Below are 26,375 nucleotides of genomic sequence, written 5' to 3' on the forward strand. Positions count from 1 at the left end.
AATTAAATTAAAATAAGCGTTTTATTTTAGCTTTCATTTTCTTCTTTATATGATTCATTCTCTATATCATGTCTGATTACTAAGTCTAAAAATTGAGCTGGAGGTGACAGGTTGACCTGATGCCTACCCCATCCCAAATACCAATTAATAGACATCACATGAGCACAGCAACCTAGTTTTCTTTTCCCTACAATACACGAGCAATAATGGCCTAAAATCGCATCCCGGCCTGAAAGCCCTCGTTCTAACAAAATATATACATAGTATATTCGATATATGTCTTGATTGGATTCTGCTTCTTAAAAGCCACGGATTATTACAATCAAGATTATCATTCGCGAAATCTTCCAGGTTGGGTTATTTTTCATATATTCCCCATAATAAGTACGAGCCTGCTGTATTTGATACGTGCCCAGGGCATAAATAATGAGGTCATCCATACTTAAAACTGGAAACTCGTCGCCATCAAGGTCTGCAGCATTAATAACATCAAAATGAGCTCGTCGTCTGTTTTGTTGTTGTCTAAGACGTATTCACTTAAGACGATTCCGATTGCCAAACCTTAGGCTTGATCACTCAAAAGTGCACCAAATGCATTTTATAATGATCCGGCTATATTTATTTCATCTAACAATTGAGGGGCTGCTAGATTAAAGGTTTGTGCTCGTAATTGGCGAAACTGTTTGTTTTTGTCTTCCATTTATTGTTTTGACAACCCAGCGGTACATTGTCACTTGTCTTGATTCATTTGCCTGTAAAACAGTCAGTTGATGTTCGGTCTCATCTTTGGATGCGGGCATGTATGTAAGGTAACCACAGGATTCTACTTCATCGATGCTATCCCGAAATAGGCTAGTTGGCTAAATTTCAAAAATTGGTTAATAATATACCTTAATACGAATTGTACACTAAAAACGTATTATTTATGAAAATAGAATATATTTTCATTAAGTATTTCGTATTTAAAAATCATAATTTAAATTTCGCTCAAGAACACTCGAGACTATCATGGCGTCTTGAATGACATCACTCCGTGGCAAACAAACAAAACAGTGTATACTGTCTGTGTGGCGATTGCTAGTTTTCTTTAATTAAACATGAAATCTATGTATTACAAGTCCTGTATAATGCCCTAGTATAAAAGTACAAGCATAAACACGCCAAACAAATTATTTATACACGTTCCAAACAATCCACAAATACAAAACAAGTGGCTAACACTAGTTATGAATCCCCCACAGCGTAAACGTAAGTGTGTGAAGCATCAGAATACAAAGCTTAATGCGAACAAACAAATTTGTCGAAAATTGGGACCTGAAAATTAGAACATGCGAGCAGCTGGCTGGTGAGTAGAACTTTTCACCTCACTTACTCTGCCTCTGTGTTCTGTTTTCTCGGGATTGAACTTCTCTCGTTAATCTTTGAAAATTAATAAATACTCCTCTTTATTAATTTTATAAGGGCTACCCATGTGTTAAGTATAGGTACTTAGTTAAGTGTAAATTAAACGTATACGTTTACGTTTATAGAGTGTTTAATCTATCTAATTAATAGTAGTATATTATAATCTTAGTGTTTAGTGCTTAGTGGGCTATAAGTTTACGTTATAAACTCCATTCACGATGGAAGCCATCAGACTAATTCCTAATGAAATGGTTAAACTCGTCCCATTATTAGATGGCGAATAGCGTCATCTAAACTTGTTCATTCGAAAATGCGAGTACATAATAGATAGGTTTCGCGGTTATGAGGCTCATAATCAGTATGTAATAGAAACACTGACCAGGCGATTAATAGGGAACGCAGCCTCCCTTACCAGTGAACGCGGAGACATTGAAATATGGGACGAGTTAAGAGCTTTACTTACCCAGCATTTAAGAATGTATAAACATAGAGCTTTACTGGACCAATCCGAATTTTTACGAAAAGAAGTGCTTTATCTCGGCCACACAATTACCAAAGACGGACTGAAACCTAACGACGATAAAATAAGAAATATATAACTATCTACTACCAAGAACTACAACAGAGATAAAAAGCTTTTTAGGACTGATCGGCTACTACCGTCGCTTCATAAAAGTCTTCGCTAAGGTCACGCAACCCCTAACTTCTTGCTTGATGAAACGTAATAAAATTATAATAAACGAAGCCTATACCAACGCATTTGAAAGATGTAAAGAGCTGCTAACGACTGTACCTTTGTTTGAATATCCTGACCCAGAAAAACCATACATACTTACTACCGACGCGTCTTCAGCGGCTTTAGGTGCCATATTATCTCAGGGCACGATAGGATCGGACAAACCCTAGCGCTCAGTGACACGGAGAGTCGCTATAGCACAATAGAACGTGAGCTACTAGCAATAATCTGGTCTGTGAAACATTTTCGGCCCTACTTGTATGGCCATACATAAATTTTACATCTATACAGACCATAGACCTCACATATTAAAAAAGCAAATAATGACGACTATAGCAGAGTGTCTAAAAGAACCAGTAGTTGAAGAAAGTTGTATGCCAAGTTTATCTCACAAAGACAATCCTCATACAAGTTCAGGTACCTATGTAAAAACATAAATTATTATTTTAAACGACAACTAAATAAGTTTGTTCCTTCATTACGAAGCTAATTTCTTATAATTATTTTACAGATTTTCAAACAGTTGGACAAAATGAATCAGAAAGCGGAGTGATATATGAGCAGAAAGCAGACGAATCAGTTCAATTTTCAATTTACAAAAATACTCGACAATATTATAACCGTTAAACACAACGTACAGCTAGTATAATAAGCGATGACTTTGTTTTAGACACTGGCTTTGTAGTAACAATAGTCAATTTACCGGAATTTTCTAAGGGTTGACTTCGCTTTTTTATAAATTTACACAGGTCAGCATATTCCGGAATATCAACATCTGACTCTAATTGTAACTCAAAAGCTTCTCTAGTAGCTACATCAAGCTTGGACCATAACAAATGGAACAGCATAAAATTTCTATCTGGTAACTGGTATTTATCTAAAATTTCAATATTTTCTTTAAAAGTACGAAAAACTCTATTCAATTCTGTACTACTTTTAGACCTCACAGATTCACAGTGTAATAATTTTTCATAAAATATTGACGCTTTTCAAAACATTGTATGCATTTAAATAATTCTCATCGGAGATTGGATAATTCTTTATTAAATCCAATGCACATCCTCGAACATAGGTCAATAAATAATGTAGTTTTTTACTTTGTGCACTAAACTCATCGAGGGGAAAAAATCCGGAGAAAAAATAAATGGGATGTTGAACGACGCAAAAGAGTGCTTTGGACTTCAAGGAATAAAGCTCCACCCTGTGACTGATGCTGGATCAAATGTCCAACGAGCGATTCGACTTGCGGATCTAGACTCCCATTTGTGCTTAGGCAATGGTTTACATAACCTGGTGACTGTAGATGGAATTGACAGTGTACCCGAATTATCATCATTGGTCAAAAAATGCAAAAAGATAGTCAAGACGGTTCGCTATCGTTTACCAGAGTTAGAACGTTCTGCTAAATATGAACAACTAAAAATTTTACAATCTATGGAAGAAGTATCAAACCATTTAGAAATGGATGAAAATCAGCCAATTGATAATGAAGAGCCCGAACCATATTTGGTTTGCGAATCGCAAACCATCAGCGATGAATTCGGTAACATAAATCATGTGCCGACTATCAAAACTTCTTCACCAACTCGTTGGCATAGTGTGCTAGCTATGCTAGAAAGTTTGGCACATTTTTGTAACAGAGAACCAGTTAATAATATGCTGTCAGAGATAGGAAAGAGTGATCTAAAAATTTGTCAAAGGGAGTGGAACATATTAGAAGATCTTGTCAGATTTTTACGAAAATTCCGTGAAGTCGTAGAAATGTTATCAACACAGAAGCAGCTTCACTGAATTTAGCACTGGTGTTTAATTTGGAAATCAGGGATATCCTTAATTCAGTGACAGATGAAGAAACGCTTGTAATGGTTCAGCTCAAGAACAAAATGCTGGCAAAGTTAGAAAAAAGATTCCCAATCAATGATAAAGTTGTAGTTGCGGCGCTGTTGGATCCTCGGTTTATAAGCCTGACTCAAATAGATACGTACTTGGAACAAAAGAATAGTACACGTGCTGCATTTCTCGCTGAGTACATAAAAAAAGATATTGACGTTTCAAGAGTATCCGCGACCGCGGTTTCTGCTGCTAATGCTAGTACTAGCTCTGCCGATGATTCTTTATTGGCAAAATTAACACGCAAACACAGCAGCAGCACCACATCCACCGTAAACGTAAATCTTGAATGTAGCGAAGCTGATCAGGAGTGCTGGCGCTACTTGACAGCAGCTACTGCAAGCGATGTCGTAAATGAAGACATTTTACAATACTGGAGGGGGAAAAAAGAAGCTTTTCCTCTTCTAACTGGACTTGCAAGGGATATTCTCGCAATTCCAGCTACCAGCACACCCAGTGAGAGGGTGTTTTCCATTGCTGGCCTTACCGTAACTGCGAAAAGATCGCGACTTAGCCCAGGACGCGTGAATAACATTTTTTTTATTCATAACAATTTATTACGATTTCTGTAAGGATAAAGAACACACACAGTAATAAATGCCTAATAAAAGTTTTCATTCAGTCATACGCAATTATTTTTCTTTAATTTAGTTACTCAAAATACTCGTACTCAAACCTACTTACCTACTGCTGAAACTGGATAGCTCCTAGATTTTTATTAAAAAAATACCTACGCCGGCGCGGCGTCGCCACGCCGACCTCGATAGGCCGGCGCGCCGCCGCCGGGTAAAAGTAGCGCGGCGCGCACGTCTAATCTGGTGCTACCTGTGTCGATCATGAAACGCGCATTTATTTCCGGGATTACTATATGTGGTAATTTTAGGATACTGTCACAATTTAGTTGTATTAACTCGGTGGTTGTGTTTAAATTTTGGTTCGGGTTGTGTTGCCAATAATTATTATTAGGCGGATGGTATTCATTGGGTATGCCAAATTTGAAATTAGGTTGTTGCGTATTAGGTTGGTATTTAGGCATACGATATTGATGGTTTGGTAAGCCAAATTTGAAATTTGGTTGCTGCGCGACGAAATTATTTACGGGCATACGGTATTGTTGATTTGGTATACCGAATTTAAAATTGGGAAGTTGAGGTGGGGCGTTCAATTTTGTGTTTTGTGAATTTTGGTTAAACCTGAAACCTGCGTTGGGGATAAGAGTATTGACTTTGTTTTGCATTGGAACATGATTCAAATTCGGGATTTTAAATCCGAATGTCGCAGGAGGCATGCCATTTTGTGTTTGTTTATTTGGCTGTTTCGATTTGTTTTTCGATTTGTATTTCGAATTGTATTGGTACTGAAAGTTGGTTTCTTCAGTTACGATGCCTAAAGCAGTTTCTAATGTGGCAGCTCCCTTAAACCTTACAACTCTAATCAAATCTTCCGGCAAATTGTAAAGGAATACGTTCAAGGCTGAGTTGTTATAGATTATCATTTTTTCTGCCTTGATTCCTTCATCGGTAAGTCTATTTACTTAAGCAAAAAAAAAGCACTCCTAACTTCCTGAATTTTCTTCTGTCCTGGGGTCGCCAAAATGTTGAAGCAAAAGTGATTTTAAATCGTCCCACGTTATTATATCTTTTCGCTCACTGAGTAAATACGCAGCTTTCCTATGAAGCCTGCTGGTAAGGGCATGGAATTCATATAAATTTATTTATTATAATTTATCAATAACAATATTTCCAGTTTCAGGTGATGAATGAGCCATATGACTTTCATTGCAATCTGGATGTTCGTCTTTCTCAGACATCAGAGCAATCATCTACTTGTACAGGTGATAATGAATCTGAAAAGATAGGTAAGTATACAGTGAAGGTACCTATTTACTAATTGGGTAGTGTATTTCTAAATATATAGGTTAGTAATTCCATGAAGGCAATAATCCCTGTATGTATTGTTCGCATCACACAGTATTGCACGATAATACAAATAAATAACACTTAGTTAATCTTGTGAAGGTAACAATCCGAATGTACTGTTCGCATCACAAGAAACAAAACCAAAATACTTACAGGAACTTGAGCTGGAACTATATGACCTTCGCTCCCTTTTTCTTAACTTTTCTCGAGTTTCTTTATTCTTTTCAGCAAACGGTCACTGCTGTCACTATGTTTCCGTTTTTTCCCCATTTCAGAGACACTTTTAGGGAAGATTTAACGGATTTTTCACAAAAGAAATATGTTTATTTGTTAGAAATGTATTCTTTTGTGCAATCATCAATGTTGCAAGGCATGCCAATGTTGGTTGTCTAGTAACAATTTAAAAAGTAAAAGTCATTTTTTTTTCTTCGACAACTCCGAAAATGTTAAAAACAATCAAAGAAGAAACTGAAAAAGATTTACTTTTGAAAACTGTGTGTCATTATTATAAAAATGGATGGCTAAATAACAAAAAACAAGTAGATGGAATGGTAAAGGCTTATTGGAGCGTACATACAGAGTTACATGTTGTAAATGGAATTATATTCAGAAATGACCGAGTGGTCATTCCAGCTTCACTAAGAAAGGAGATGCTCAGGAGGATTCATGAAGGGCACATGGGGATAGAAAAATGTCAGAGGCGTGCGCGCGGCGTGATGTGGTGGCCGGGCATGTCGGCGGATATAGAACGCGTGGTGGCGAGCTGCGAGGCGTGTGCACGACACCGCGCCGCCCTCCCGCGCCAGCCGCTGCAGCCGCACGCCGTGCCCGACCGGCCCTGGCAGGTGCTCGCTGCCGATATATTTGAAATACGAGACAAGAGGTACCTTCTAGTTGTCGATTATTATTCTAAATATGTCGAAATAGCTCAGATACAAAACTTACAGAGTGGAACGACAATTAAAGCGTTGAAAGATAGTTTCAGTAGATTCGGAATTCCCGAGAAAATAATCACCGACAACGGTACTCAGTTTTCATCGGAAGAATTTAAATTGTTCAGCAGGACATGGGAATTCATACATGAGACTAGTTCGCCTCTATATCCACGTTCAAATGGACTTGCGGAGCGTAATGTGCGCACGGTGAAGCTGCTTATGATTAAAGCAGAAGAAACAGGCGAAGACTGGCAACTTGCGGTACTTAATTTTAGAAATTCTCCGGTAACTGGAGAGCAGTACTCACCTGCACAATTACTAATGAGTCGTCGTCTGAACACTAGATTACCAATTTGTGACAAGAATCTCCAACCAAAAACTGTGAACAAAGAAACAGTAAAAGCAGACAGACACAGAAGAATAAATAAATACAAAGAAAATTATGACAAAGGAACACGACAACTGGGGAGTTTAAAATCCTAATGATCCCGTGAAGATGAGGAATAAAAACGTATGGATTAATTCAAAAGTAATCAGTAACGCTAGAGGTAATCGCTCATACTGGGTGGAAACGGAAAATGGTGGAGTTCTCCGCCGCAATCGGCAACATCTGTTAAATATACCTAAATACAGTAAAAACGCACCAGCACAGTCATTCACTAAACAAGTGAGTCACCGTCCCGCAAGCGTAGACTGGGAGCATGTCAGCTCATCTCCTAATCTGCGCGTCGCAGGTTCGAGTCCCGCGCCGCAAAATGAAAAAAAAAACACGAAGCGGTAGAATAGTGCGTCCGCCTACCCGTTATAACTTCGATTAAAGACGATTATTAATCATCATCACAATGAACTATACGTGCATTTACTATACAACTTTGATATATTTATAACTATGATCAATTAAAAAAATTAATTAATTAATGGAATTAATGGATTATGGAATTCTATAGTCTCTGCTTACCCCGGTGGGAAGTAGGCGTGAGTTTATGTATGTATATTGTATGTATGTATGATCAATTAATTTGTAATTTTGCATAGAAAAAAATAACTTATGTTTAAAATCATAAAGATAAGAAGAAGATAAAGTAAAAAAATAATAAATACATTTATTACTTAAAAAATATATGTTCTAAATTATAATCTATGATTGTTTATTTAATTAACGATTTTCGTAACGAGTTAGGTAACAATAGTAAATACTTATTGAATCTTGTATTGTTATATTCATTCTGCTGTTTTGTTCAGATACTTTAAGGAGGGAGATGTAGTAAGTAGGTAGTCTTAGTATTATTTATAATATTGTATGTGGGTAATCTTGCATGAATAAATCAGTCATTACAAAGATGTCGTTTGACTCAGACCCCTATACTACTACAGTCACTGACATTTTCTCTCTTCCATTTCGACTCCATATTCTTGTGTACGCGATATATTTTTGTGTGTAATAAAACCCAGTGTAATCCTCATCAACTGTAAACGATTGTAATATTGGACATAATAAAACCAACCGATATGGGCGACTGAATACCTGTGCATATTTATTTCGACAATTCCACGTAACGACATTATTTACTTTCAGTGTAGCTAGCGTGTGAACACGAACCACGGCCCGAAAAGTTAGAATCAACTGACCGAACGTGAAATATGTACGGAAAGTAGAGACATCTATCTAATTTTCGGGTGCATTAATATAGCCTCAGTCCCATTCTGTTCTACGCATAATCCTGCCTATTCCATTAATTTTAAATTTAAGGCATGGAAATTAGTTTTCATGAAAATACAACCGAATAATAAATTTATATTAACAATAAACAAATTAATAATAATTCATCATGACCAAAAAATTAAAATTACTTCTTTTTCAAATTACGTGGCATGGCATGCCACGGAGCGTTAAGTTCGTTTCTAATTATCTTTGCGAGTGTGGCAGTTACTGCGGAACACCTGACAGCAGGAGGTGACCTTTCTGAAGAATGTAGACAAATAGTACCAATCGTAATGTTGTTTGACTTATCATATTCCCAATGGGAAGATTTATAGAGGAACGGTTAGACCGAAATCCCCTCATCATCAGTTATGGCAAGATGGGGTGAAATTTCTAAAAACTGTAAATTATTAAAAAAAAAGAGGGCAATAAAATACGATTGATTGAAAGTACGGTACCATCTATTAAAAACTTTATTAAAACGCTAGAAGGGATGCAAAGTCTTTGTAAAATTTTAAGTAGAAAATATAACTTAAACGCAATGCTCACTAAAAATTTTAACCAAGACCCAGTTGAAAACATTTTTGGCAATGTACGAAGTTTAGGAGTGAGAAATATTTCTCCCAGTTGCCTCACATTTGAGGGTGCTTTTACTGAATATTTTTTTGACAAAAATAATAAAATGTTGTAAAGTATGCCGTAGTACAATGGTTTCTAACAAATCAACAGGTCTTGATTATATTAGAGCAGAATAATACAATAGGACTTAAACGATGGCTTTGCTACCTTTCTGAACAATTGACAAACTGTTTCAATGATGTTCAAGATATAGCTACAACATATATAAAAACAAATTCTAAGTTTTCCCAATAATTGTGAGATACATAACGAGAATGTAAAAAATATTTTTATGGTATAGAATTGAATTGATATTCAGTTGGTGCAAATCAATTAATCGCATTTTATCGGGTAAATTAACATAATAGATGATTCCATCAAGCAGAAGGCCCAGAATTATTACAATACTCATAAACATAAAAAATATTAAGATAGTTGTAACAACTTAATGCGCCCAAATGATTTCCTGTGAAATTAGATAGGTTGTAACAACCATATTATAATTCATAATCATAGATTTTGGTGTACAATAACTAAAAGAAATAGTTTAACTTTATTAACCAATGATCTTTATGTTAGCCCAAAGCAAGCAAGGTATTAACATGGTTTATTAATACCTATCTACTTGTACAAGAAACCTGATACTTATCAATAAAAGTAATTGTAACTTGGATTACTCTGAAGATCCCCTATTGTTTGTTTGTCACAAAAATAAAACATATGTGTCAATTTGATTTCTGTTTCACTTATTTATATGGAGAACTAACTAAAATTTTACCTACAACTGACCTCTTTATCATTTTCTTTGATGTTTAAGAAATATTATTGTAAATTTAATAAATTCAACAAAGTTGTGGGTAGATATTTTAGTTTCCTGACCTTTCCCACAATAAAATATAAGAAAATTTAGTAATATGTGGTTGTGTGCACACGTATAGCACACATGCACAATTTAGTTCCTCCTTAATATTGCTTGGCGGCGCTTAAGTGCTAGCGATTTCATTCATTCACTCAAGCGCCCTCTCTTTTCCTTTATGGACGTAGTATTACTCTTTGACACGAACACAGATAAATGACGTAACATGGCGGCCGCTGGCGCAGCGACCGTGAGCGCCCTCTGGAGGAATGTTGACAGGAAGTCAAGATAAATTATTTAATTCATAGATATAAAGCATAGAACGGTTACTGACAACCGAAGCATAATTCATAGAACGGTTACTGATGATGGGTTTTTAAAAATAAAATTTGTTTTTTGTATTTTTACTTCTATTTTTTTTCCTTTTAAATAATGCTCTACTTTTATTTTTTTATATTCTTGTAATTTTAAAATCAAACCATGTTAATTTCTTTATTATTTAGATACATGACTTGGTAGTCTGCAAGGTCAAAGAATTCCCAGTCCATAATTTGTAATACATTAGGATAATCATGATACAAGAAACTCTTGCAATTTAATAAAATGAACACTCATTTTATTAAATTGCTAATATACTCTCGGGGGCGGTTTAACCCCTAGGGAAACTATAATAAGAAATCCTTAATTAGCACTAATGATGCTAATTCCTGTAGACCATCTATTAATTTTAAAATGAATGAATAAACCTGGCCAATAGAATAGGTATCTCGCTGGTATGCAGCCCGTTTGACGTGTGCTGTCGACGTAATTCTGTCGGATTATTGACAAATGTAAACTTTACAGGTTTTTAGATTTCTGCCTAAAATTTACGTGTTTCATAAATTGTATGTCCGTCGATTACCCGTGCCACACTGGATCAGATTGAAAAAAAAAAAGGAACTTACGATTTTTTTGTCAAAATGTCATTTTGTTATGCCAATCGATAGAAAAAAAATCGATACAATCAACATTGAATACTTGTGTTATTACCGAAAAACTAATATTTTATGATATATGTGGGGTATGAGTGTGTGTAGGTGTTTGAGGTGTAAGAGAGTAAGGTGATGGTAAGATAAAGGAGAAGGAATGAGACGGAATTGAAAGACAGAGAAACAGGATATGCGAGGTACAGGTGTACGAGAAGGAGGGAAGATACGAGCGAAGACGGAAGGAACTGGATATAGCGGAAGAGTGAGAGGTAAGGAGTGAAAGGGACGGGAGATTAGAAAAGATGGCGAAAGTGTGTGCGCGTGGTACTGGAAATGGTTTTTTCTAAATTACTCAAAAGTGATATTTAAGTGCATTTTTGTTGTAAAACTTTAAAAAATAAACAGTGGGAATTAGGCTTGGATGTTTTTCTCCGCTCCCTCCCACATTTTTGGGGGCTCGTCCAACGGAAAACGGATTTCAACCACGCAGTGCTACACATTCACGACTAACGACGCGACATGCCACGCGGTATGGCCACGACGACAAAAGAGAAGACGAAATATGAAGACGATAAAGACGATTACGACGGCGATGGCAGCGGCGATGCTCTGCTACAACTTTCATACGGCGTTATCCCTAATTTCGACGGGGTTGACAAAATATACCCAGTGACCAAATGGGTACAAGACGTTGAAGACCACGCGGAGATATGCGGGTGGAGTCCTCTACAAACACTCCTCTTCGCCAGGCGATCTCTAACAGGAACGGCAGCGTTATGGTTACGCTCCGAAAGCACGTTCAGAAGCTGGAACGAATTAAAGACTGCCATAACGAAGGAATTTCCAGACGTGATGGACCAGAAGACGGCACACGAAGTTATGTCTGCACGCAAAAAACGTGTAGATGAGTCGTATCTGGAATATGTTTTCATCATGCGTGAACTCGGTAAACGCGGAAGAATGCCGGATTATGTAGCTATCAAATATATAATCGAAGGCATACAAGACTTGGAAATAAATAAGCTTATGCTATATGGTATCACTACCTACTCGGAGTTAAAGGAAAAACTCAAGATTTATGAACAATATAAAGAAAACATCAAGAAACAACGAAGTGAAAGAACGACGTCATTTATCAAGAACGACAGATATCAACATTTTCAAGCGCAAAAAGTAAGATGTTACAGCTGTGGAAAATATAATCATTTATCAGAACAATGTCCGTATCGCCAGCAAGGTGTTAAGTGCTTCAGATGTAATAAGTTCGGTCATATTGCTCCAGAGTGCCCAGAAAACAAAATGGAGGCGAAGACATCTTTGCCAACAACAGGAATTCATTCATCGGAGAGAGAAAAACCGCATACGACGACTTATCAAACATCGGATAACTTCGGCAAACATCGGCCGCATGAAGATTGGCGAAAACGACCGAGACAGCCACTGAAGCAAAGTTACTTCAATTTGCAGTATGAGGGCGCTGCTTCCAACGAGGACACTAACGAAGTTCAACACGATTCATTCATCAGAATACAAAACGAAGATAGAAACGGATGATCAAATATCGATCAATGAAGTTAGCAGCCCAATGTTACTCAAGGTCAAGTCACAGATAACAGGTTATGACGAAAAAAATGGCGATTCCACCGGAACAAATGTGAACAAACACGATTTACACGATAATATGAAGAAAAAGTTGTTGAAGAAGATTTAAATTCAAGGAAAATGTTATGAAAACTGTCTTGTGGATAGCGGCAGCGATATAAATATAATCAGTGAAGAGATTAATGCGGGATTTTCGACCGGAAAGCGGATAAATACAAGTTTAACATTATCAGGACTTGGAAACTACAAAGTGAAGGCAAACAGCGCAATTACATGTGAAATTATCATAGATGGAAGAAAATACTACAACGTAAAGTTCTACGAAGTGACAAAAGAGTGCATGCCATTCGAAATCATACTAGGAAATGACTTTTTAAGGACAGTAACTACAGTTATAAATAGGTGCTCAGTGTGGTTTATGCCGAAAGATGAAGAGTGGATGTGTAGTTTGTTGTGTAAAGAGAATGAGGATGAGGTGAATAATCTTTGTTCCACAGGTCACATCAAGAACACCGAGGTAAGAAAAGAAGTCCAGCAGTTAGTGCAAAACTACCAACCACATCAGATCTACGAGTCACCTATCAAGATGAAGATTGTGCTCAAAGACGAAGTTCCAGTAGTTCAACGGCCACGACGGTTATCTCTGAAGGAACAACAAGAAGTAGAAGATCAGGTAAACGAGTGGAAAAGAAGTGGAATAGTACAGGTGAGTCATTCAGAGTATTGTAGTCCAGTGACAATTGCAAGGAAAAAAGATGGGACAGCAAGAGTGAGTATTGATTATAGAAAAATAAAAACAAAGAAAGTGAAAGATGAATTTCCCCTTCCATTCATTGACGACTGCATAGATAAATTATCTGATGCCAAAGTGTTTACTTGTCTAGATATGAAAAATGGATTTTTCCATCTACCAGTGAGTGAAGAGTCGATAAAGTACACATCATTTGTGACCCACAATGGTCAATATGAATTCACAAGGGCTCCTTTTGGCTTATCTATTTGCCCAAGCTATTTTATGAGGTTTATATCTGTCATATTCAGAGAATATATAACAAGAGGTTGGATGATTGTTTACATTGACGATATTATTATTACAGCAAAAGATGAACAGGAGGGCTTGCAAAGACTACAGATGACACTTCAGACGGCAGCCAATTATGGATTGCAAATAAATTGGAAAAAAGCTAGCCTACTTATGACGAACATCAACTTCCTGGGACACAGAATTGAAAATGGAGAAGTGAGACCATCACAGGACAAAATAGAAGCTGTGGCCAAGTTCCCAGAGCCTAAGACACTCAAGCAATTACATAGCTTTGTGGGCCTAGCATCATATTTCAGGAAGTATATACCAAACTTCGCATTCATTGCAAGTCCACTTACCAATTTGTTAAGAAAAGATTCAAAATTCGAATTTGGAGAAAGAGAAAGAGTTTCATTCAATACACTAAAGCAGAAGCTAACAGACGACCCAGTTTTGAAGATATATAACCAAAAATATGAGACAGAAGTACATACAGATGCCTCCAGCTTGGCGTATGGTGCTATTTTGATGCAAAAAGATGAACATGGAGATATACATCCAGTGTACTACATGAGCAAGAAGACTAATGATTTTATGAGAAGAAATATGGTAGTTATGTACTAGAAACATTGGCTGTTATCGAAGCAGTAAAAAGATTCAGACATTATCTACATGGAATAAGGTTCAGAATTATCACGGATTGTCAAGCGTTCAAGATGACATTACAGAAAAAGGATTTAACGGCTAGAGTAGCCAGATGGGCTTTATTCTTACAGGAATTTGACTTCATTATTGAGTACAGAGCGGGAAAGAAGATGCAGCATGTAGATTATTGCAGATGCACTCAGCCGCAACCCTTTTGTAGGCCTGCTGAATAACCTGCATGAAAGCTTAAGAAAAGCTCAAGAGACAGATGAAGGAATAAAGGCGATTTGTGCTATTTTAAAAGATAAACCATATGAAGATTATAGTTTACAAGATGGATTACTCTACAAGGGTACAGAGAAGCTATTAGTAGTACCAATGGCCATGGAAACAGGTATAATAGAGAAGGCACACTCAAATGGACATTTCGCAGTAAAGAAGACAATAGAACTTATCAGTAAAAGCTACTACATAAAGAACTTGGAAGTAAAAGTACAGAACTACATAGCTACATGTATACCATGCTTACTAGCAACAAGGAAGAACAAGAAGGAAGGATTTCTTAACCCAATAGACAAAGGAGAGACACCATTAAGTACTATACATCTTGACCATATTGGGCCCATGACCGAGACCAAGAAACAGTATAATAATATATTTACAGTCATTGACGGCTTTACAAAGTTTGTGTGGTTATTTCCGACCAAAGGCGTGACTGCAAAAGAGACAAATGACTTTACACAGTATTGTAAAGATGAAGGTATAAAGCATGTACTAATCACCACAGGCATTCCACGCGGAAATGGACAAGTAGAACGTGTTCACAGAACATTGATATCTGTTCTCACAAAATTATGCATTGAAGATCCAAGCTTATGGTACAAGCATGTGAGCAGAATACAAAGAGCAATAAACAGCACACACCATAGAAGCATCAGCACCACTCCATTCCAACTACTAACAGGATCAAAAATGAGAACTGGTAAAGATGACCGAATATATGAGTTACTACAGCAAGAAGAAAGAGACAACTTTATAGAAGAAAGACAGGAATTACGTAGAAAAGCTAAAGAACAAATACAGAAAATACAGGAAGAAAATAAACGAAATTACAATAGAAACAGAGAAGAAAGTAATAAATACAAAGTTGGAGACTTCGTAGCCATCAAAAGAACACAATTTGGAAGCGGAATGAAGCTGAAACCAAAATTTCTAGGACCCTACAAGGTCACCAAAGTGAAGAGGAATGACCGCTATGATGTAGAGAAGGTAAATGACAGCACAGAGGGCTCCAAAAGAACATCATCCTCTGCTGACAATATGAAGAAATGGCCAGAAGATTAACAACATCTATATCAAAGGTATATTACTTATTTACAGGGAAGAATTTTCTCTCATTTTTTTTATTATTTCATTTTTCTTTGCATGTTATGATGAAAGATGAATGGATGTGAAGCATATTAGGTAGAGCACCTATCACTTTAAGATTGTATTAAAATAAAAACAATTGTTTGGATGTTTATAACATTTAATTCATAAAATCATAAGTTGTTTCATAAAGTAAGAAGTAAAAATCTGTATAAGTAAACTATAAGAATAAAAAAAAATATTATGTTGTAACTTACCTGTGTTCTTCTTTAATCTATTAGGAGTAAAAAACTGAAAGTATGACTTATGTTTTATGTCAAGTTGTGTAACCTAAAATACTACAAATAAGCTTTAATGGTGCTAATTCCTGTAAATACCATCTAATTTTATTTTAAGTTATATCTGTCATTTTCTTATCCGCCGAAAAGGAAAGGGACGGGTAATTGACAAGCATAAAATTTATGGAACACACGTCAATTTTAAGCACAAATCTAAACCAACCGTCTAAAAATTTTACATCAGTCAATAATCCGACACATTCATTTACTCATTGTTCCTAAAATTAAGAGCTGTGAATCATCCGTCCCTTTCCTTTTCGACGGATATGAAAATGACGGATATAACTTAAAATAAAATTAGGCGGTGTTTGCAGGAATCGGGGCCATTATGTTACTTACTTACCTATATTTTTCTTAAATCTAATAAAAGTCTAATAACTAATAGTTAAACTATGTTTTAAGATCCTGCAACTTACAAACTTAAACCTATTTATATTTAATTAAGAGTTACAATACTATGCCTACATAATGAATATACAAAGTGTTACTTGTTGTTTTAAACTCTGGATAATTAAGGCTATACTTATAATTAAACCTAATACTAGAGTGTCAATATTTTTGTATGGTAGAGTCAACAAATTCATTTCATATTTTTTTTTATATAAACATATTTAATAGAAACATAAGATGATAAGATAAGATGTAACTTGATGATGTTGTATGACGGAAAATGACAGAATGTAAGGTGATGAGTATATCCTGAAGTCTGCAGTCTGAGAACAGACTGGTGGTCAGGACGGCCGAATGTGGGGTATGAGTGTGTGTAGGTGTTTGAGGTGTAAGAGAGTAAGGTGATGGTAAGATAAAGGAGAAGGAATGAGACGGAATTGAAAGACAGAGAAACAGGATATGCGAGGTACAGGTGTACGAGAAGGAGGGAAGATACGAGCGAAGACGGAAGGAACTGGATATAGCGGAAGAGTGAGAGGTAAGGAGTGAAAGGGACGGGAGATTAGAAAAGATGGCGAAAGTGTGTGCGCGTGGTACTGGAAATGGTTTTTTCTAAATTACTCAAAAGTGATATTTAAGTGCATTTTTGTTGTAAAACTTTAAAAAATAAACAGTGGGAATTGGGCTTGGATGTTTTTCTCCGCTCCCTCCCACATATATGATAACAAATGTGTTTTTTTACTATGAAACGAAAACTAAATTTCTCTGGTACTCCAAGGCTGGTAGCGATCTAGTCTTCTCGTGTCAAACGTAATCTTCTACGACTGTTCAGGTGTAATAAAGTGAAAAAATTGCATCAATGCAGGTGCCGGTTTGCCTGCTATGACCGAAAGTAGGTGCTTTTTAGCATATTTTCAAGTACTGTTGAGCGTTATAATTCATACTACTAATTATGATTTTTTTATGCGTCCGCTGTTCACTAATTACATTATATTATGTCTTAATTAATACATTGAGATCATTTGAATACATTTAATTTAGTTCCATAGTAAAAAACACATTTGTCATCATATCTCGTTAAATATTAGTTTTTCGGTAAAAACACAAGTATTTAATGTTGAGTGTATCGCTTTTTTCTATCGATTAGCATAACAAAATAATGGTTTTTGACAAAAAAAATCGTAGGTTCCTTTTTTCAAATCCGATCCAGTGTGCCTCCCTTTCTTTTCGGCGGATTAGCTAATGAGGTTATAACTTAAAATTAAATGGTGCCTACAGGTATTAGCACCATTTTATTCTTGCAAACCAAAAAATAAAGATAAAAGAGAGACTTACTTTTGTGCCCCTGTGTTCTACGTATATTGTATTGTAATAAAGATGTTGTGAGAACTTAATTAAAATATTTTATTTTAAACTATATTTAACAAAAACTGTTACACTTTCAAATTATTTTTTTAATTACTCAAAAGTAAATTTTAAAACTATCATTTCTTTTTAATTTTAAAAATCTTTGTAGTCTTGAATAGCTCTGATTGCTGTTCGGTGCGTTTATTTGAATTTTTGGAGGTTGGAGGTAGATATAGGACAAAAAAATATTTCAGGCCATTTAAATTACACACCAATACAATTACCAGAACAAGACACATACAAGCAAGGTAATTTAAAAGTTAGGTATATAATATGTAGAAATATATTATACAATTTCAATAAAAAGGCGTTAGATAAGTGCAGTGTGAACACACCGTAAGCGAGACGGCCGCGCAGTACCTATTGTATCGAGATTGTATGGACCGGCGTGGCGCGTCCGCCGGTCCGTCGATGCGTTTGTATGAACACACTACGCGTTACCGGTGCGCACATTCGTGTGGACAGCGAGACACAGCTGGCGTGTTGATAGCACATTCGTTGGTACAACTTTCGTGATAGCTACGCGTGTGCGTAGAGCACGCCTCGAGGTTCCATATGCGCATATTTGTCACATGGGTCTAGCAGCTAATATTTGTTTTAGAATATTACTATTTTCAGTCTCTAAATTTTCGTGTAAAAAGCCGAGAAAACGAATCAGTACTTACTACAAATGAATGAAGAAGCATAATAGACAGTTTTCAAGTCAATTGTTAGTTTCAATTATTCATCATCAAATTATTCAGATCACCATATCAACCACCTATTTGGAACATTTTTGGTGGCCCATGAGGGGAAGATATTTCAGCATGATTGGAAACAGAAATTCCAAGAAGCTAAATATATCAGCACGATTAAGGATTACGGATAACGAATCAAAATCAAGTTCAGAATCATCACATCGCGGTCTGTGGGATTAGACGCCGATCATCATCGGATCATCAATTCATCAACACCATCATCATAAGTCAATTTTCATCGGGATTATTACGGCGGCGGGGCGACGCAATCATCGGCGTACGCGTCTTATCACCGCGTGTTACGGCGACACCGTATTTCATCATATTTCTGTAGGAAAGGAACGGAACGACATCAGGATGACATATGAGCATGTGCGAAAGAGTAAGAGAATAAAAGCGTGAAGTATGAAAGGGACAGGGGAGGATATTAGAGGAGGAAATATAATTTTTAAGATGGCGGTAAGACGTGTTACACCGTGTAAAGGTTTTTTTGGGAGAAAAATAAAAGAAGATATTGAGTAAAGCCTGTTTAATTCTGATTATCACCCCACAATACTTTTGGGGGCTCGTCCGGGATGGAATGTGCGAGTTTTTCGTGTACATTCATCGGGGTGTGATCGGAATACACGACGACGAACAGTAACAGCACGCGGCGCGCACACGAGGCCATTGTGCGTGCATATTTTCTTTTCACAACGACTACATGGTGCAGTGGCGTCCCGTCACGCTGTGAAAGTGGCGAATAAGGTGTTTGGATCTTTACTCCGGCAACAGACCACGGAGGTTACCGACGACGACAAAGAACACGACTTGGACACCGGCTCCGAACAACGTGAGGGAGGAGGTGACGTGTCCCACGACGACTACGACGACGCAACGATGCAGGTGCAGGCCCCACGACGGGAACGTCATGTTCAAGTCTACGACAACACGTCGATCTCATGTTTGTACAAGAAGCTATACCTAGTTCACCAGCAAGGACAAAATTTAACCTGTGTCTAGGTGGGCACAAGAAATTGAAGACAACTCGGAAATTTTCGGCATGTCCCCAACGCAGCAGTTACTTATAGCACGGAGATCTCTAATTTCTACAGCGGCGACATGGTTTCAGTCGGAAAAAACCTTTAAGACTTATGAAGAATTGAAGACGGCATTATCGAAAGAATTCCCCGACCTGGTCGACGCAAAAGAAGGACATGAAATTATGAGTGATCGTAAGAAACGGAAGGATGAAAGCTGTTATGATTATATTATGCTTGAGATGAAAGCTATGGCAAAACGCGGTAAGCTAAAGGATTACGTGGCAATCCAGAACATAATCGACGGTATTGTGGATAGTGAATCTAACAAGATATTATTGTACGGCGTCACATCGTATCCCGAGTTAAAAGAAAAACTGAAGTTGTACGAAACCTACAAAGAAAAAACAAAGAAAAGTTCGACTATTATGCATAACGAAGATCGAAATAAACAGAGAAATATGCATACAAAAAGTGTACGGTGCTTTAATTGTGGATAGGGAATCCAATCCCGCAAACGCGGGATTCCGCAATTGCGGGATCCGATGATGCGATGCGATAATCTAAACCCCGCGTGTGAAACTGCGAGGCAGGAAGCCAGTAGCTATTAATTTTGACGAGAGACGACGCTCTATGATTAATATGTATTTATATGTGTAAACGTTTAATTTTACAGGGCATTTTCGTGTGTGACGCGCAATCTCAACCACAAACCGATAGCCAGCGAGTTGATGAACCCGTTCCGTCCGATGATGAACACGACAACGTACGTTTAGCGCAATTGTCTAAAAACCGTGAACCGTCCCCAACATTAGAAGATTAATTAGAGCGCAGTCTTCGTAATGAATGGACAGCCGCATTTTCATCTCAAGCTGTACACACCCGAACCAGTTCGCTTAACCTGAATCTGACATTGAAACGTGAGATGACGCTTTTTGAATGCGGGGGCAATAGAGGAAAATTTTTTAGAAGCTGCTTTTAACTATGTAAAGTCGATTCCGCCCACAAGTGTAGAAGCTGAGTGTGCGTTTTCAGCCGCTGGATATATGTGCAACAAAATAAGGTCGAACTTGAAAGATGAAACTTTACGATTTATCATTTCTTCGTAAATACTTTCAAAAATTTCCTAAATAAAGAGGATATTTAAAGTTTAATCTTTCAAATTCGATGGTATTAACTGTTTGGAATATTTTTGTTGTTAAACTGTATGTTTACGTAACTACTACTGTACTTTTTTATCTAAATTAGAATAAAGATTCTTTCTAAATTCATAAACGTAGCAGATTAAGACGAAAAGTATGTATTTTTTCCAGTCATCACGATATTCGTGCGGGATTGGATTCCCTAATTGTGGACAACTGGAACATACATCGAATAATTATCCACATCGAAATAAAGGCTTGAAATGTTTTCGTTGTAATGAGTTCGGTCGTAACGAGTTTGGTCATATCGGAGCGAAATGCAAAAACGAAACGTCACGAAGTCTGTCAAGAACGGAGAAAGGAGATAGCGCGAACGGCAGCAATAGCTTACAGCAAATACGGCCCATCAGCGAAGCAGATGTACGTAACAACCAATGACGAGAAGCAAACTGAGATTCTTTCTTTCTTTCTTACTTACTGTGTTGTATTATTAAGTAACTAGCTTTTGCCCGCGACTTCGTTCGCGTGGCGTGTTATATAAGAGAGAGATCTTTGTGTGTGTGGGAGTGCATACTTATGCAGTTTAGATTTTTTCATAAGTACAATTTTTTTCCCAATAACTCCCATTTTTCAAAATACAGCCAAAAATAAACTTTATATTTACTAAGGTATGCATGCATGCTAGATTGAATCAATTGATTGAATTGATTTCTTTTTAATTAATTGTTCATTGAGTTTTAATTTTAATACACACTTCCTCTCTTCCCTTCAACGTTGCTGTGCCCTACAGGGTCCATGTTTTAGTTCCTATGCCTATGTAACACCCCATTGTACTACATGGAATGCAATAAATAATTTAATTGAATTGAATTGAAAACATCTATCTTACGCGGTTTCGATTTTTTCATACAAATGTTTTTTTTCCACTAACTCCCGTGTCCGTGGGAATTTTGCAATATATCAATAACTAAGCTTTAAGTTAACTAAGGTACCTGCATGCCAAATTTCAAGCGTCTTAGATTTTTCATACAAAAAGATTTTCCCGCTAATTTCCGTTCCCGTGGGAATTCCGGGAATTCCTTTCTTAGTGCACCTCTACGGTACCTAAGCTATGTCCCTTCCAAATTTCAAAAGCCTACGTTTAGCCGTTCAGGCTATGCGTTGATATGTCAGTCACTGAGACAGTCAATTTCTCCTTTTATTTAGATTTGATTTTTTCATACAAATGTTTTTTCCCGCTAACTACCGTTCCCGTGGGAATTTTGTAATATCCTGTTGCAACTAAGCTTTAAGTTTACTAAAGTACCTGCATGCCAAATTTCAAACGTCTAACTTGAGTGGTTTAGATTTTTCATACAAAAGGATTTTCCCGCGAATTCCCGTTCCCGTGAGAATTTCGGGAATTCCTTTCTTAGTGCACCTCTACGGTATCTAAGGTACCTGCGAGCCAAATTTCAAACATCTAACTTGAATGGTTTAGATTTTTCATACAAAAGGATTTTCCCGTTAATTCCCGTTCCCGTGGGAATTTCGGGAATTCCTTTCTTAGTGCACCTCCACGGTACTTAAGGTATCTGCATGCCAAATTTCAAACGTCTAACTTGAGTGGTTTAGATTTTTCATACAAAAGGATTTTCCCGCTAATTCCCGTTCCCGTGAGAATTTTGGGAATTCCTTTCTTAGTGCACCTCTACGGTACCTATGGTACCTACATGCCAAATTTCAAACGTCTAACTTGAGTGGTTTAGATTTTTCATACAAAAGGATTTTCCCGCTAATTCCCGTTACCGTGAGAATTTTGGGAATTCCTTTCTTAGTACACCTTTACGGTACCTATGGTACCTGCATGCCAAATTTCAAACGTCTAACTTGAGTGGTTTAGATTTTTCATACAAAAGGATTTTCCCGCTAATTCCCGTTCCCGTGGGAATTTCGGGAATTCCTTTCTTAGTACACCTCTACGGTATCTAAGGTACCTGCATGACAAATTTCAAACATCCAACTTGAATGGTTTAGATTTTTCATACAAAAGGATTTTCCCGCTAATTCCTGTTCTCGTGGGAATTTCGGGACTTCCTTTCTTAATGCACCTCTACGGTACATAAGGTACCTGCATGACAAATTTCAAACGTCTAACTTGAGTGGTTTAGATTTTTCATACAAAAGGATTTTCCCGCTAATTCCCGTTCTCGTAGGAATTTCGGGAATTCCTTTCTTAGTGCACCTCTACGGTACCTAAGGTATCTGCATGCCAAATTTCAAACGTCTAACTTGAGTGGTTTAGATTTTTCATACAAAAGGATTTTCCCGCTAATCCCGTTCCCGTGGGAATTTCGGGAATTCCTTTCTTAGTGTACCTCTACGGTATCTAAGGTACCTGCATGCCAAATTTCAAACGTCTAACTTGAGTGGTTTAGATTTTTCATACAAAAGGATTTTCCCGCTAATTCCCGTTCCCGTGGGAATTTCGGGAATTCCTTTCTTAGTACACCTCTGCGGTATCTAAGGTACCTGCATGACAAATTTCAAACATCTAACTTAAATGGTTTAGATTTTTCATACAAAAGAATTTCCCTTCACTACTCTGCTCCTATTGATTGTAGCGTGATGAAAAGTATACTATAACCTGTCCAGGAGTGTGAAGAATAATTGTACCAAGTTTCATTAAAATCCGTCCAGTAGTTTTTGTTTCTATAAGGAACATACAGACAGACAGACAGACAGACAGACAGACAGACAGACAGACAGACAGACAGACAAAAATTTTACTGATTGCATTTTTGGCATCAGTATCGACCACTTATCACCCCCTGATAGTTATTTTGAAAAAATATTTAATGTACAGAATTGACCTCTCTACAGATTTATTATAAGTATAGATAAATACATGTTGGTACTATCCAAGACTTCTTATTTCATCTTACTTTCCCGTTTTTGCTCTAAAATAAGCTAAGATACTTATTCAATTATGCACATCGTCCTCAAAAACAAAAATGTATTTTATCCACTTTCAAGTATATTTCGGCGTTGAGATTTCTCTACTGTAATTGTAGGACCGCCTCATATGAATATATGTTAGAATTGTTCTTGGCCGCGGATAACCCACGCTCCATACAATTTTGCCCATTCTCCATTATAAAATAATTATTTAACTAATTGAAAATACGTACTTATTACTTTGTGCAAAGTAAATTTATTTATTGCTTTTTAGTTTTGCGTTTGAAGTCGGTTTTTTTTTAATTATAACTTTGTGACGGTACACACTTCTGTAATACTTGTGAAAAGTAAATATATAGCCGCAGCCGTAATTACTTCTACGTCCATCGCAAGTGGTTTGCCAGGCAGCAATGAGACATGCGTCACTGTGTGATCACCAAGTGATCGTGGCCTACAGTTGTGCACTTGACTGATCCAAGGATGTTGTGCCAAGTAATCCCACACCCTATCAAGTAGCAAGTTATCTCAGCTATTTGTTCCGAGTTAAGAAAGTAGCATACAGTACAATTTTAGTCAGAAAATCGGTTATTGCTACATTTGCTAATCCGGAAGGGGCAGCTAATATTTGCTCTCATCCAGTCGTGAAGAATATTCTAAGGGAAATCTCTATGAAGTCAACTGAGAATGTATCTCCTCGTTTTCAGGTGCGGAACATTCAGGATTTGATTCACCGGGTTAGATGTAACGATCCAGATACGACAAGTATTTATCAGGTTTTCAGATTTAGTGCTCTATTGTTGCTTCTTGCTTCGGGGAGAAGAATTCACGACCTGACTTTGTTACAAGTAGATGACAACCACTGTTGCATTAAGGGCGACTCGATTACCTTCTGGCCAGCTTTTGGCTCTAAGAGGGTGGATGATACTTAAGCACCAGAACTCCGAATTTGATATTATAAAATGGATATTCACTTTGTTAGTGTTGTCATCTAATAGGCGTAAAGCTAGTTCGGGATTGTTTAACTTATTTATAACAACTAGAGAAAAGTAAAACCAGCTTCCAGAACAGTGATTGCTGGATGGCTTAAACCAATATTTGTTAGTTTAGGATTGGAACCCTGAAGCCTTCTTACAACTATGTAAACAATTTACCTCAGGATTATTTGTTAAAAAGAGGAAATTGGCAAGGCGCTACGAATTTTTTCAAGCATACATTCTGATAACGTTTTGTTAGATTCTTTTGTACCTGTTTAACATTCCTCTAAGAATATTGATACCTAATTAGCTATGTGGATACCAAATTTTATTGTTTTTGTCAACTTAAGACTGATGTTTATGTTCCTTTTTATCCTATAAGACTTAATTATATAAGTATTTAACAGCCTCCGTGGTCTAGTGGTTAGAGCGTTAGGCTCACGATCTGGAGGTCCGGGTTCGATTCCCGATGGGGACATTGTCGAAATCACTTTGTGAGACTGTCCTTTGTTTGGTAAGGACTTTTCAGGCTTGAATCACCTGATTGTCCGAAAAAGTAAGATGATTCCGTGCTTCGGAGGGCACGTTAAGCCGTTGGTCCCGGCTATTAGCCGTAAAAACACCTCCACCAATCCGCATTGGAGCAGCGTGGTGGAGTATGCTCCATACCCCCTCCGGTTGATTGAGGGGAGGCCTGTGCCCAGCAGTGGGACGTATATAGACTGTTGATGATGATATAAGTATTTAACAATTACTCATTAGTTCCTAAGAGAAGCTGAGGACTGATTAAGATTATTTTTATTTTTTTAGTCTCGTTGCTCGTTGATTGTTGTAACAGCTTTCATTTCTAAAACAAAATAACTGTGGTACACTACACGTGTCTTTTCCTTTTCTACTTATATTTACGGTACGCTATGGTGGTGCCGGCAGATTACAAAACAGGTCAAGCCGACAGCACAGTACTGAAATATAACCGTTTTCTACAGCTGATACGTTTTGCTGCTTGAAAAACTGATCCAACTCCTCTTCAGTAACTAACATGCCAAGTAATTTTGTTGGTATATGAGTAAGATTGGAGTCCTGTTGGTTCTGTTCCAAATAACGCTTTGTACGGTGAACGTTTAATGGTACGATGAAAGGAGGAATTCTTTTGAAATTGCACAAAATAACAGCCGATCGTCCAATTTTTAATGTAACATAGCTGCGACATCTTGGTTTGCACGCTCAACTGATCCTTAACTCGCTGGATGTCTAGGCCTACCGTTAATAATTTTACATGTCGGCCACAAGGCAGTTAATTCTTGAACGATTGTAGCAGTAAATTCATGGCCACTGTTGCTTTTTAGTATATAAGGACAACCTACTTCCAGGAAAATTTTCAGTAGTTCTATTGCAACTTCAGCAGCTCTTTTTGAACTCAATGGTCGCAGAAAGCTGTATTTTGTTTCGTTGTCTTGATAATGTAATAGCCATTTGTAATCTCTCCAAACACTCCTCCGGTCGTAGCGGCTATCCGTTCCATCGGATTAAGGAGTGGGCGGACGAGAGAGCGTCTGTGTATGCGCGCGCGCTTACGCACTTAAATATGTCCTGCGCAGATGACGGCTTTTGCTGTCGCTGTAGTCGAATTCGACTGTGAAGCATCATCATCATCATCAGGGGGTTGACTATAAGTTAATTACATCAACTTGACTGCGATGGTTAAAATCACTAGAGACAATCGGGCAAACGACGATACCTTTTCTTGGGAATTTATTTTTAGAT

General features: G+C 37.2%; 1 protein-coding gene across 1 annotated transcript; it reads left to right on the forward strand.

Moving 5' to 3' along the window:
* The first annotated feature begins 1,522 nt into the window (after window positions 1-1,522).
* Window positions 1,523-10,045, forward strand: LOC126376661 (uncharacterized protein K02A2.6-like). Its single transcript, XM_050024207.1, has 2 exons — window positions 1,523-2,557; window positions 2,652-10,045. The coding sequence occupies exon 2, from the start codon at window positions 6,393-6,395 to the stop codon at window positions 7,365-7,367; it is 975 nt and encodes a 324-aa protein (XP_049880164.1). The 5' UTR covers window positions 1,523-2,557; window positions 2,652-6,392; the 3' UTR covers window positions 7,368-10,045.
* Window positions 10,046-26,375: the final 16,330 nt, after the last annotated feature.

Source organism: Pectinophora gossypiella, chromosome 21, assembly GCF_024362695.1.
Source record: "Pectinophora gossypiella chromosome 21, ilPecGoss1.1, whole genome shotgun sequence".
Classification (NCBI taxonomy): domain Eukaryota; kingdom Metazoa; phylum Arthropoda; class Insecta; order Lepidoptera; family Gelechiidae; genus Pectinophora; species Pectinophora gossypiella.

Bases quoted from the DNA above. Each gene is read 5' to 3' on its own strand.
- LOC126376661 (XM_050024207.1), top strand. From the start codon at position 6,393: ATGTTAAAAACAATCAAAGAAGAAACTGAAAAAGATTTACTTTTGAAA.